Source organism: Petromyzon marinus, chromosome 14 (genome assembly GCF_048934315.1).
Source record: "Petromyzon marinus isolate PM22_M1 ecotype Great Lakes invasive population chromosome 14, UKy_Petmar_22M1.pri1.0, whole genome shotgun sequence".
Lineage (NCBI taxonomy): Eukaryota > Metazoa > Chordata > Hyperoartia > Petromyzontiformes > Petromyzontidae > Petromyzon > Petromyzon marinus.
In genome coordinates, this window is record NC_133680.1 from 11,030,488 (window position 1) to 11,045,170 (window position 14,683).

The following is a 14,683-nucleotide window of genomic DNA, read 5'->3' on the forward strand; positions in this document are numbered from 1 at the left end:
GTAAGTTATTTCAACCAATCCAAGGAGGCAGTCAACACTATATGGATTGAAGTGACACTGCCAGGATGTGTACGGATGGTGCATTAGCCAGTGATGTGGTTTGATGGTTTGGATTCACCACAGTCCCAGTTTAGCGATTTTTTTATATTCCTTTTGTGGAAGGTATACGCGCATTTCCCATGTTGAGTTCGAGTGTGGTTGATTTTAAATCTAGATTGAAAACTATTTTTTAGAACTACTTTTTATGTTTACTTTGTTGTCTTTCCCCCGCGCCTCTGATTCGCACGGTTGGATGCGTACGGTCCGAAAGAAGTTCAGCATACATTAGAGACGTCCATGATTGTCGTAGGAGGGAGAAGCCTGGTCCTTCAACAGTTGTGTACTCAATTACTTTTTTGATTGCCACATCCAAAGTCACACCCCACGATTTCATTCAACTTTTACACGTGCCCGCAAATTTCTGCAATATGATCACTCGTGGTTTTGTTTTCTTTCTGGCTTGTCCGAGGTGGTGGCGATAGATGAGCATCTGGTCGAGAGTAACTCCTAAGTAGCGGGGGTGGTGGTCGTGTATTAGCAGTGTTCCACAGAAGTTGACATTGGATATTTTCGTATATATATTGGCCGTTGTTCAGGTAGAAAACGGATAGGATGCTCTTGGAAGTGTTCGGCTTAAGCCTCCAATTCTTAAAGTCCCCTTGTAAGGTCTTTTTATCTTTTTCGATGATCTTTCCAGTGTCCTGTTTTGTCTGTGCTTTGGTTTTCAGCGAGATGCCATCTCCGCTTGTGAACTTGCGGGAGGATGTTGCCTGATGGTTGCTGCTGTAGAGATTGAATAGCTCTGGGGCAAGAATGGATCCCGGCAGGAGTCGATTGTCAAACCTTAATGGGCTTCTGGCAGCTTCACCAAGGTGGATGGTGAACCATCAGCAGCTCAGAATTGCTGTTATGAGTCTTGTCGGGTGGCAAGGCACGGCTGTCGGAATATTTGGCAGGAGACCCTTCCGCCATACGGTATTGTATCCCGAGGGGAGGTCGATGACTGCCGTTGCTGTTTTGAGCGGACGTTCGAAGCCTGCCTCAGCGTGACTTGTTAAATAAAGCACTTTATCGCAAAAGTTTGGGCCCATTTTGTACCCGGCTAGTTCCCTGCGGACTACATCCTTGAGCGTAGGCTTCCACCTTTGAAGCAGGAGTCGCTCCCTTAGCTCCTAGAATGACGCTGGGGAAGGAAATTGGGCGGTAAATTTTAGCATCCGATGCGTTCTTGCCAGGTTTAAAAATGGCTACAATCTTCGCTGCTTTCCACCCCTTTGGTACTACAACTAAGCAGGGGATGTCGTTGAAGAAAGTGGCCAGCTATTTCCTCGCTTGTGGTCCCAAGTTCTTCTTACCCTGATTCGGGATAAATCCCATTGAGGCCTGTGGCTTTGCCGGATTTCATCTAAGCAATACCAGAGTCTACTCCCCCCCCCCCCATTGAGAAAGCACTGGAGAATGCCGAGTTTTGTTGTAAGCGGTCGAGAGTGCGGTAGAGGGTTTTTTTGTAATATTTACGTGTTGTGTTTTTTGTCAATTGGCGCTCGTGAATTTCTGATTAGCTTTCCAGCAATGTCATCAGGGCTGACTCGGGAAAGTTTGTAATCTGGAGTCGCTGCTGTATGAGGCCTCTGCTGTTTTGTGCCACCTGTCTGCTTACCAAGCTCAGTGACTCGAGCAAGGCTTTTGCAGTGTCCTTTTTTCTGTTTGATATTGAATTGTTGTATGTGAACATATCCTTGGCCTTGGCCACAGTTGACTCAAACTTAATGATGGCCTGTTTACGATGTGTCAACATCAGTGCTAGGAAACAAAGGTGACCAAGAATGAGTGATGCCCGTTAGATTTGCACATTGTTTAAAATTTCTGGCCAAAATGTGTGTAGTGAGTCCAACTGAGTCGCAGACGTTGTTCTTTAGAGGCAACACATTTATTCGTAACATCAACACGTAACACAAAGGGGTAACTGCCCCTTCACCAAATACAGTCTAGGGTGGTGGCCACCCAGCTAACTACCCTATACGGAGGGGTTACAGCTACGAAGAGTCTGACCCTCACTCGGGTCCCGACCACGTGTTGATGCCTGTAGAGCTTCCAGCTTGTAGGACGTAGAGCTTCAGCATGTAGGTGTTGAGCTTCCAGCTTGTAGAATGCAGCCTCCCCGGTCCCTCTCAGGGACCCACCTTATATCCCCCTGGGTCGGGGCTGCTCCTCCCAGGCCCCACCCGCCTTCTCGAGCGTTCCAGCTCTCTCTCGATCCCTCTCGAGAGCTCTCCCTGGACACGTGATCACCCCCTAGCCCCCCCCCCCCCCCACCTGGGGGCCTCTCTGTGGACACTCCGGATCACGTGTCTACGGGGTCAACCCGAGTGCCATAACCCGGGGCAACCCTGCCCCTGGGCTGACACTCTTCCACTCCCCCTTGTGAGAGCCCGCATGACACGTTATGCGTGGTGCACACGCTATATCCCAGCGCACGCCAAGCCCCGCTAGGGCTGGTACTACACCTGCCTATGGGGTGTACGCGATGACGGTGCATCGCGCGCCACGGTCCTCTCGGGCCGGCACCATACAGTGACATCCCCGATGTCACTGTATGGTGCTCACCAACTGTGTTTGTCCCTATCAATGAGGCTAAATGCGGGGATTTTTTTTTATTTATTGCCCGTGTGTAATTTTTATATAATGGAAAAAAAATTCTAAATCCTATGCATGGGTTGAGTCCTACAAAACATTCCACGGAGTTTACCGTGACTGTTCTAATGGGAGTTTCAAAAGGATTCTGAAATTCTGAGGGTTCGTTATTAATTTTACAGAGTGACCAAGAGGTCGCTGCAATTGCTCACTGTTCATAATCCAGGCTAAGAATCTCCGAGTCACCTCCTGAGGCTTAATGAGAATGTCACTACGCTTTGCCATATAAAACTGGCGTGCCAGCTTGGTTGATGTTATATCTTAAGGCAAATGATCATAATGGTGTCGGATTGACATCTGTGTAGCTATAGAGCACCTTTCCATCACAGACAATAGAATGCCATTGATGAGGAACTAGGAGCTTGGCTTTGACTCATGCAGGTGATGTTCTCTACCGGATTGTATCCATTTGATTTGTTGTGGAGCAGAGCCTTGTCCAGAAATACCAATAGCATAAATTAGCCCATGCAAGTGGTGCACATACAACAGTTGAGTTTGTTGTATTGCAGTGCAGGATGCTTATTCCATTGATGCTTCACGTGTATTATTCTTGTTTTGTTTTCCATTGTAAATGTGTTTTTGTGTTGTAACGTTGTGCCCGGCTGTACAGTACTGCAAATGAGGTGATGATGAAATGTGACACTGATAAAAAAGCTAAGTGCACTATTGTACGGAGCCATGAGTTTAGCTAAGCATATTTGACCCTGAGAGTAGGTCCTTACTGTCGGCATAGATGGAAATATTTGGCTTTTGGTGTCACTTTTAACCCCGTTTATTTGAATGCACGTGGCTGCTTGCATTCTCACACATACAGAGAAGAATACTCTGACGATAACTGCAACTGCTGATAGCTTTCAAGTTTCAGAGACATTTCATGCATTCATTGCGTTTTTTGTATTATCTTGTTTAAAGAACGGGGCTTTCATTGTGTGTTGTCTTTGTTTCTGATGTGGCTTTTTTATAGACTCTATCTTTGTATGTGTGCATGTGTGTATGTATGTATGAGGAGCAGTAGCCAGCATTCTTGATTCTTGGTCATGTAATAATATTTGAGTGTTAAGACTTTTTAAAAGGGTCCTTCATTTGGTTGTTTGGTAACCTCCATTTAATGAGTGTTTGGCATGCGAGTAGAAACAGGAACTCAACGTACGTGATGGAATATAAACACTGAAAAGCTTCGCATACATACATTCAGTCCACACGGACTCAAATCAGTGAGTTGAACAAATCTATCGGGATGTCTGCCAGTTTTGTACTGGCACCTCGCAGCCCTCAGCGATACGCCTACAACACCTATACACTTGTGATCAACCAACCAAGCACAAACCAGGCTCAACTTCATTGCTGGCATGGTCCAATGAGATTTGGGGCATTCAGCGTGATTTTATACGTACGTGTACATACATCGACGCACACGTACGTCGTCAGAACAGAGCCGGAATAAAAACTAGATTGAAATAACTTTACCGGTGCCGAGGCTCCTGCAAGGCCATGTGGTAGGGCAAGTTGCACAGTTTTACGCAAGCTTATCATAGAGTGCGGCCGTGTCGTTACGGTTCTCTGCGGCGAGTACAATGTCTTGAAATGCTGCAGCGCTACGCCTCTCCTTTTAAAATGTACGTAAAACCGCTTGCGCATTTCGAGATTCAGGGGTGAACAGGACCCACCCTGCAACTTGCAGTCTCGGAATGGGAAAGGGTCATTATCTGACCTATTCTGCACCTCCTTTATTGAGGACCATGTAAAGTTAGTACCATGCGAAGTGTATGAACATCACCGCCTGGGAGACAGAGAGAAGTGGTGCTAGCCACATCATTCCACCATGTTGCTGTGCTTGTCTTAATAGGTGCTTGCAAACGGCTCATTTGTCCTTATGGTGTCTAAGGCTAAATGGGGAATGTGTGTGCATTTTGTGTATTTTTTTGCAGATTTTCATTGAGCGATCCAGCAACAACAAGCACCTGAATACAATCAACATCCGGCACATTGCCAACTCCATCCGAACCCACGGCACGGGCATCATGAATACTACGGTGTGGGGCAATCATTCACACTCTCCCTCTTTGTTAAAGAAAAACTAAAGAGAAAACACATTGCTCTTATGGATGCACATGGGCTACCTGACACATTGCTGTATCCCTGTGTCATTACGGCACACTGTAATGTCACTTTGAAATCCTTTTGCCATTATTGATTCGTAAAATGCAGGTCAGATTGGTCACATAACCCGTGTGCCAGTTCACACAATCTATGTGGTGTATATACAGGGCACGCACTCTGTGTTTGGTAGCATCTGCCTTTAAAATGCTTTTTCATAAAATTGCATTGGGTGTGTGGCGTGGCAACTTCCCCAAAACGCAACACTTCTCCCAGTCATTCGCTTCACACATAGAATTTTTTCCACCAATACACACGTATAGTCAGTTTTTACTCGTGTGACACTGTTAGCCTTTTCCGGCTGTGGTTATCCCTATGCTGATTACTTTACCACTGCGATTCTCGCTATATGTCTGCATGCTACTTTGTGGTTTCTTTGAAATTAGGTATGCGCCTGTGATACGTCAATTCCACTTTTGTGAAAATCACTCCGCTCTGTGGGTGGACATATATTCCGTGTTTTCAATGGTGTGGGCCTCTTCCTCAATAGGACAATGATTGGTCTCCTACAAATTGGTACCAACTTTATCGATCCTGTAGAGATGATGGGCTGAGTTGACTCCCAAACTGTGATTTTAACTCTCACAACCTTCTGATTGTGACTCAATAATTCTTACCAAAATAAATTTTAACATACGCAAATATTTTCCGTATTTTGTTCAGATGATTGGTCCCACTTATTTAATAATGTTCACAATTTCACAATCTGCTCCAATAACCTTTAATCATACTGTGAAGGGCAGCGTATACATCAGGCATAATATATTCCACTTCCTGCTCTTCATCTGAGAAACAATTTTTTCGTATTGCATGAAACAACAGAGAAGGCAATTGAAGGAAGAGGAGAGTTACAAAAGAGATAGAGATGCATAGTAAGACATTGAATACATTTTTATAACTCTATAAATTGATTCAGAAAATAATTATGAAATAAATCGGAGACCACAACACAAAATAATTGAAGATGATGTCATACCAATTAATTGGGTGTATGATGATATCAGAAAAATAAGGTTGATGATTGAGAGTTCACAGATGGTAGATGCTCTTAAAGGACACAAGAGATATAATCTTAAAATGAATGGAAGAACCGTATGTAGATCTTAGCAAAAAATATTTCTGTTTCTGAAATCAAATCATTTTTCAAAACGCACTTATGTCAATTTAGTTTAAAATGAAATTCCAGAAAAATTCAATGATTTAATGTTTGGAGTGTTTGATCTCGCTCTGCAATCACCTTCATTTGCCGAAGCTGTGTTCCGGTGTCGCTCCGCAGGTGAACTTCACGTACCAGTTCTTGAGGAAGAAGTTCTTCATTTTCAGCCAGTTCATGTACGACGAGCACATCAAGTCGCGGCTTATCAAGGACATTCGTTTCTTTAAGGAGACCAAGGACCAGAGCAACCCAAAGGTGACCTCAGCATAATTATCGCTGCTTGTAACAATCTCAGCCCAATCATGGATGACTGCACAAAATATGCCATTACATTTGGTTTTGCACTTGGTTTGGCTAAATTCTGCTTCTTAGAATTAAAAAAATATAGTTTTACTGCCATGTGACAAAACAGTCCTTTTGGATAGTATATGGGAAGGTGTGCCCCCTATTGTGTCAAGGGTTAAAGAGCACTTTAAGGATTTTTGTGAGAATTGTGAAATTCCCACCATAGGAATGTAGAATTTTCACCATAGGATTCAGTGCAACTTACCAATGGCATTGCAGACTTTACGAACGAGTTGAAAACCTCCCTATTGCTCATTTCAGCAGACGTATGATTAACTATTCACATAGTGGAAAATAGTCTAGCATAAACTCTTTCTAAAACATAAATATAGTGTCTATGCATCATGGATATTGATTCACGCATATATGCATGCACATATATAAATAAATAAAACGGTGTTAAATTGAATCACTCCTTGCACTAACATTCACAGCATATGTAGGCTTTTAAGAAAATACCTGGAAAAGTGCTATGGAAAAATGATTGTTTTGTGGTCATAATACAAATTACCTATGAGGTGTTGATTAATGTAATTTGGAAATACTATCAAATTTGCATATGCTGTATGACAATTGCGTCAAAGTAACTATCTTATTTGGTAGTTTAGTCAAATGTACATTAACACATTTAAAATCACAAAATGAGTTGATTAGGAGAGATTAGTATACATTTTCACACCCTTACAGCTTGTGTGATGGTCATGGTTCTATGATTTACAATTCTGCTTCCTCGTGATGACAGTACCCGTTTGAACGTGCGGACAAGTTCAACCGCGGCATTCGCAAGCTTGGAGTGAGCTCGGATGGACAGAGCTACCTGGACCAGTTCCGGCAGCTCATCAGTCAGATCGGTAAGGTTGTGTCCTTTTTACGTTGGTGGTCTTACCTCGAATAGGCACAATGACGTATTTGTCCGACCTTTTTCGCCTCTTGCTGGAGGGAGGAAGAGGTTAAATATTTAATTAAAATAACATATTGAAAATTAGGTTTTGTATTCTGGTAAAAACGTGTTCCTCTTGTCCCACACTGCTGGCCACACCGGTCCAGTGTTATCAAAACATTGCAGATGAGGTTTGTAAAAGCAGGCACTAAGTGCCCTCTCCAACCATATTCGCACTTCCCCATCGCATAACCCATGAGCATCACTATTAGTAGCAAAGCACTCTCCCAGTAGGTGGACACACAAATATTGAAACACTTTCTTTCCACGGACACAAACAATAGACGGACTTTGACTTCTATATTTTTGGGGGGGTGGTTCCTTTTGTCTCACATTAGAAATCGCCGGTGCATATAAATTATTGTCTTTTTAATCTTAATTGTAGACTACTGAAAATCGATTAATAATGGCGGAAAATTCGGGGGGGAGGGTTACTGTGGGGCTGTGCCCCCGCCCCAAACGTCATCCATGGACACAACTTAGGCCATGTAGAGAAGAGGGGGAGAAGTGAGAAGTCTGACATTGAACAGAGCACAAGGAGTGGAGACTCCTCATATTGAAAGTGTAAGTATACTGAAAGGAGGCTATGGATACAGACAAAGCTCATATGTGCCATTTACCTCTACATCGAAAGATGAATCCTGGCAGACTCACCCAATGATCGCGAGAAGTAGCCATTTGCGGGGATGCATGGGTGGGGAACTGGCGGCCAGCAGTATGGACTAGCGAACGAGTTTTTACCAAGGTACCATACCTCTTTCTCATCATCATATACAGCCGGCCACCGGTCCAATGTTATTTGTAACATTCAGCAACCATAGCAGAGCTGGTACCTGGAGGAGGTAGAGGCCACTCATTAGATGGCAGCAGACAACGTTGCTCTTCCGAAGAAGGCCTCTTGCGAATCCAAGGTGTCCAGTCTGTCATGCCTGACAACTGTGTGTGTGGCGACCTCCAAGTCGCCGCCTTGCAAATGACATCCACTGACACGACACGTTGGATGCCCTGGCCCATGAAATCGCCACTGGCCTAGTGGAATGGGCCATCAACCCCACTTGGGGGTTCCTTCCTAATGCACTCCTTTGGCCACACGGAATTACAGGAGGAACAGCTACTGCGATTTCCGCCAGCCCGCTGTCCTCTGGAGATAGAATTCGAATGCTCTCACCACATCTAAAGTGTGGAGCGCTCTCTTATCCAAAGTGAACGGCGCAGGACACGTCAAATGCAGTTCTTGCTGCAAATGAAAGGTTGAGGCCACTTTTCGACCAAAAATTGAGGAGCAATCCTCAACGCAACCTTGTCCAACTGGAAGTGCACAAAGCGGTATGGACCGACAATGCCTGCAGTTCTCCCGCCCTTCTGGCCGTTCATGATGGCCATCAAAAAGACGTTTTTTTTTTAACCCTTTCCCATTCCGATGACGTACTTCATTGAAATGGAATCGGAAGTAAAAGGCCACGTTGGAGGGCGTGTGGCACAGTTTGGCACCAACTATCATAGGGTGTGGTCATGTCACTACAATTCTCTGCGGTGAGTACAATGTCTTTAAAAACAGCGGCACTTCCGCCTCTCTAAAGTTAACGCTAACCATCTTCTTTGGGTCTTTCGGTAAAGTCACGTAGAATGAGAATAAAATAATAAAATAACACAATAAAATTCTCACAACGTTTCGGCCGTCTTCAGGTGAAAGGTAAACCTTTAGCTATTTCAATGCTAAATTACTAGTCGCCTCTGTGGATGTGTAGGTTTTGACTTTAACATAGCCATTTCCCTGACCATTCACAAGCTAATCCCTCAGCTATTTGCACAAGCTAATCTCTTAGCTATTTCAATGCTAAATTACTAGTTGCCTCTGTGGATGTGTAGGTTTTGACTTTAACATAGCCATTCCTGTGACCAGTCACAAGCTAATCCCTTAGCTATTTCAATGCTAAATTACTAGTTGCCTCTGTGGATGTGTAGGTTTTGACTTTAACATAGCCATTCCTGTGACCAGTCACAAGCTAATCCCTTAGCTATTTCAATGCTAAATTACTAGTTGCATCTGTGGATGTGTAGGTTTTGACTTTAACATAGCCATTTCCGTGACCAGTCCCAAGCTAATCCCTAAGCTATTGATATGTAAACCCCTTTGTCAAGGTGCCTCACTTCTCCCAACCAGCTTAAAAGTCGCTACGAATCTTAACATCGTTCATTGAAGCTCTGTCGTCCCGACAGTTCTGTACCTTTCACCTGAAGACGGCCGCTTGCGTTGTGGCCGAGATGTCGCGAGAATTTTATTGTGTTATTTTATTATTGTATTCTCATTCTACGTGACTTTACCGAAAGAACCAAAGAAGATGAATCCTTGCAGTCACGAAAGCTTCAAATCGAAATTTAACGCTAACCACTTACACATTCCGAGATTCAGCAGTGAATGGGACCCACCCTGCAACTTACAGACGTCTCAGAATGGGAAAGGGTTAAGGTCACTAACAACTCTGAAACCGTAGCCATCGGTTCAAATGGGGGAGGGGGGGGCACATGAGAGTATCCAGCTTAAACCCCAAGGGGCCACCAATGCTGGCCGCCTCGTAGGGCTCCCCAGAGCCGAGGCTCTCAGGAGCCGAGACAGCACTGACGAAGAACCCACCGGGACTCCGAGCACACGTTCGGGAAAGTCAGAAATAGCCGAAAGGTGAACCTCTATGGACGCTGTCGACCTGCCACTTAACAACTGTTATATCCGCCTGGAGATTGACAGATGGAAACAGTGGCACATTTCTAAAGTCAGGGCAATTTGGGTTATAAGCAGAGGCAGGAAGGAGGTGTGTAGAATGAGAGGCTGGAGATGCATGGAGCAAGAGAGGCAGAGTGTGGTACAGTCGAAGAGATGAATGCAATGAGAGAAACTGAGAGAAATTGCAGGTTATGGAGTGCAAAGAGCAGAGACATGACATGGAAATATATTGAGAGATAAGCAGACGGCATGAGAGAGGTAATGCAGTGAGAAACTGTATAGAGAGATATAAAGCATCAGAGTTGCAGTTAGCGTGGGAGAGAGAAGCAGAGTATGAGAAACATCGTGTGTAATGCGTGACTTTTATAGCAGAAAATGTAATTCCCTGAATCATGGATTTAATCAATTGTTATAATGCCCTGTAAAAACATTACACTATTTCACTGTATTATTCCATCGTGTAGAATTGTTTTTGGCAAAGCTCATTGCACCAGGTGTCAAGTGTAGTAGGTTGATGGTTTCAGCCTGGTCATCAATGACATAAAAAGCACCATTACATTTCTAAATCATATTTGACTAAATTACAGCAGCGAGAATTAAAATATCAGTTTATCGTGTGATGAGCATTCCTGTTTGCAGCAAAGCAGATGAGAAATCGCTGCTCCCTCGTGTGGATAAGAGGTCTTTTGAAGGGATCTCAGAAGTAGGTTTGTGTTATCTACTTCCACAGACCGTTCGCCAACATGCAGTTGGATTTTCTCACAACATGACGCCGATAGCACACTCGATACCTTTGTGAAACAACAACAAAATCCTTGAAAAAGTATTTACGGTTTGTGTCATTCTAATTGAGTAATGTATTGTTGGACAAATCCCACTATGACGCATTGGTTAAATATGGAAGCTTGTAATTAGCAGATAGCCATTCAAATCACACTAGGGTGAAAAAATTCATGGGACGTCAACAGCGGTTGACCTATGGAAGAGACTTCCACCGACGCATAGGAATATGGAATTCACTTACTCTTGATCATTGTAAAATGGAGATTGCCACCATCCCATGTTCATTTGGACAGGAAATCACTGTAGGCATGTTTGTTGTTGCAAAAAATGAATCGCAAATATGTTTAATTACACACATGTAAACGATCGAGCAACATTTTAAGTTAATTCACTTTTATTTAGGTATTTTCAATTACACATCCATATGCCTGGGTGTGCAGTTATTGCTTGAAATTATGCGAAATACAGGTGGCCACAGTACTTTGAACCAATGGCATGTATTTTTAACACGTAATACACTCGCAGTAATAACCAGGTCGGCCTGCTGGATTTGAACCACAAACACTTGAGCCATGCCACTGCCTCTTTGGCAAAGCATCCCAAGCCAAGACCCTCCTGAAGCTGCTTGGGGGCTCAATGAGGTTTTTTGTTTGATAAAATTAACACGTATGAAATGTATGTCTTTTCTACACGGATATGCAGGGAATGCCATGGGCTACGTGCGTATGATCCGGTCTGGAGGACTCCACTGCTGCAGCAATGCGATCAGGTTTGCCCATTTTTTCAGTTCCACTATGCGTGTTAAGATAGTATGTGATTATATTGCATTTAGGCTAATTCAATGAACAGAATTATACAAACGAAACGGTGGGAAAAACATAAGCATTGAAAATGAGACAGTGAATATTACACGAAAAAATCCATTTGGCTCAATTGCCATATGATATATGATGAACTAATATGCTCCTTCATCCTATCAGGATAATGCCTTTAATATGAATATCTTTTCATTCATTGCTGGTTTTGCTGTCGACTTTATAGAGCAGCAAGTGTAAAGTATCATCTGCAACTCTTACACCATTCAATCAGGCGGTCATCTCTGTCCTTTGAAGAACATCAACTGCACAGAAGAAGAGGCTGATATAGAGTGTTCCTTTATACTGTAGTGGTAATGACAGCGATGGTGAGGTTTTTTGTGCTTGTGAATCGCCTCTCAATCAGCCACCCAGTAATTTGCGCATTGAATTACCATAGTACGCTGCTTTCTCTCATATGGAAATTAAAAGACCCTGTGACATCAACATCGTCAATGAGAATGGTACACAAGTGTGCTGTTTTATTTTACAACACATGGTTCATTTGCAATGTCGAGTGTAAACACTGTAAACTTGCCCTACAAAATGCTGGATACCCATGTCTCCTGCAAAATAGGGAATGCATATAAGTGGGCTTTCAACTCGCAAAGTGCAGGACATCAGTTAAGAAACTAATCTCGAAAGCAAACAATATGCTATTTGAAAAGGACACTTGCCAGTTGTGCCGCGGTGTTGTGTTATCTCCATATATATAAAAGGCAAAGTTGTGAATGTGTGTCTGTTCAAAACGTTTAGCGTACTTCCCGACATGCAACAAACTGCAAATTTGCCACGTGGGTACTTTCCAGACTGTACACCATGCAAAAATTATAAAAATACACTTTTTTTGGGGGGGGGGGGGAGCTCTATACATGTTTTTTGCACGGCAAGTGAGCTGTGACGTCAAATCTGTCACGTGATCCGCGCATGTGGAAGCGTTGTAGTGTAGTGGTGAGCGCTATGCTGCGCTACGAACCCAGCGACCCGGCGACCCGAGTTCGATTACCGCTCACGGCCACCACCAGTCACGATTATTTGAACTGGTCCTGGGCCTCCCCTAGGTCGACTCAGCCTCAAGCGAGTAACTGCTGTGGTGTGTGAACATGGCCACTGGGGAGACAAAGGCGGCCGGGCGTGCTGCTGTCACCCACCCCCTCGTGTGCCGTGCCGGCCTTCATAGGTGCTCGCTAACAGCACTTGCCCCTACAGTCTGTTAAAGCTATATGGGGGATCTTTGTCCTTGGAGCGGTAGTGTAGTGGTTAGCGCTACGCTGCGCTATGAACCGGGCGACCCATGTTCGATTCCCGCTCACGGCCACCACCGGCGACGATTATTTGAACCGGTCCTGGGCCTCCCCTAGGTCGACTCAGCCTCAAACGAGTAGCTGCTGTGGTGTCTGAACATCACCACTGGGGAGACAAAGGCGGCCGGGCGTGGTGAATCCAAGTCCCGGGCGATGCCGGGTTGGAAAGCTAGTAATCTACAGTGAGGGGAAAAAAGTATTTGATCCCCTACTGATTTTGTACGTTCAGTCTATAATTCAGTTTATAATTTTAATGGTATGTTTATTTGAACAGTGAGAGACAGAATAACAACAACAAAAAATCCAGAAAAACGCATGTCAAAAATGTTATAAATTTTGATTTAAAGCTTTCGTGACTGCAGGGATTCATATTCTTGGTTCTTTCGGTAAAGTCACGTAAGTATTTGGCCCCCTCTCAATCAGAAAGATTTCTGGCTCCCAGGTGTCTTTTATACAGGTAACGAGCTGAGATTAGGAGTACACTCGCAAAGGGAGTGCTCCTAATCTCAGCTTGTTACCTGTATAAAAGACACCTGTCCACAGAAGCAATCAATCACATTCCAAACTCTCCACCATGGCCAAGACCAGAGCTCTCCAAGGATGTCAGGGACAAGATTGTAGACATACACAATGCTGGAATGGGCTACAAGACCATTGCCAAGCAGCTTGGTGAGAAGGTGACAACAATTGGTGCTATTATTCGCAAATGGAAGAAACACAAAAGAACTGTCAATTTCCCTCGGCCTGGGGCTCCATGCAAGATCTCACCTCGTGGAGTTGCAATGATCATGAGAACGGTGAGGAATCAGCCCAGAACTACACGGGAGGATCTTGTCAATGATCTCAAGGCAGCTGGGACTATGGTCACCAAGAAAACAATTGGTAACACACTACGCCGTGAAGGACTGAAATCCTGCAGCCCCCGCAAGGTCCCCCTGCTCAAGAAAGCACATATACATGCCCGTCTGAAGTTTGCCAATGAACATCTGAATGATTCTGAGGACAACTGGGTGAAAGTGTTGTGGTCAGATGAGACCAAAATGGCGCTCTTTAGCATCAACTCAACTCGCCGTGTTTGGAGGAGGAGGAATGCTGCCTATGACCCCAAGAACACCATCCCCACCGTCAAACATGGAGGTGGAAACATTATGCTTTGGGGGTGTTTTTCTGCTAAGGGGACAGGACAACTTAACCGCATCAAAGGGACGATGGACGGGGCCATGTACCGTCAAATCTTGGGTGAGAACCTCCTTCCCTCAGCCAGGGCATTGAAAATGTGTCGTGGATGGGTAGTCCAGCATGCCAATGACCCAAAACACACGGCCAAGGCAACAAAGGAGTGGCTCAAGAAGAAGCACCATTAAGGTCCTGGAGTGGCCTAGCCAGTCTCCAGACCTTAATCCCATAGAAAATCTGTTGAGGGAGCTGAAGGTTCGAGTTGCCAAATGTCAGCCTCGAAACCTTAATGACTTGGAGAAGATCTGCAAAGAGGAGTGGGACAAAATCCCTCCTGAGATGTGTGCAAACCTGGTGGCCAACTACAAGAAATATCTGACCTCTGTGATTGCCAGCAAGGGTTTTGCCACCAAGTACTAAGTCATGTTTTGCAGAGGGGTCAAATACTTATTTCCCTCATTAAAATGCAAATCAATTTATAACATTTTTGACATGCGTTTTTCTGGATTTTGT

The 14,683-nt window shown here is 44.3% G+C and overlaps 1 protein-coding gene across 1 annotated transcript in view; it reads left to right on the top strand.

Annotated features, from left to right (window-relative positions):
* WASHC4 (WASH complex subunit 4) overlaps window positions 1–14,683 on the top strand; it is a 103,690-nt gene that overhangs the window by 65,742 nt on the left and 23,265 nt on the right. The window contains exons 24-27 of the mRNA XM_032954049.2: window positions 4,662–4,766; window positions 6,167–6,301; window positions 7,134–7,242; window positions 11,539–11,605. Of these exons, the coding sequence (XP_032809940.1) occupies window positions 4,662–4,766; window positions 6,167–6,301; window positions 7,134–7,242; window positions 11,539–11,605 (416 nt within the window). The remainder of the gene's footprint in view (window positions 1–4,661; window positions 4,767–6,166; window positions 6,302–7,133; window positions 7,243–11,538; window positions 11,606–14,683) is intronic.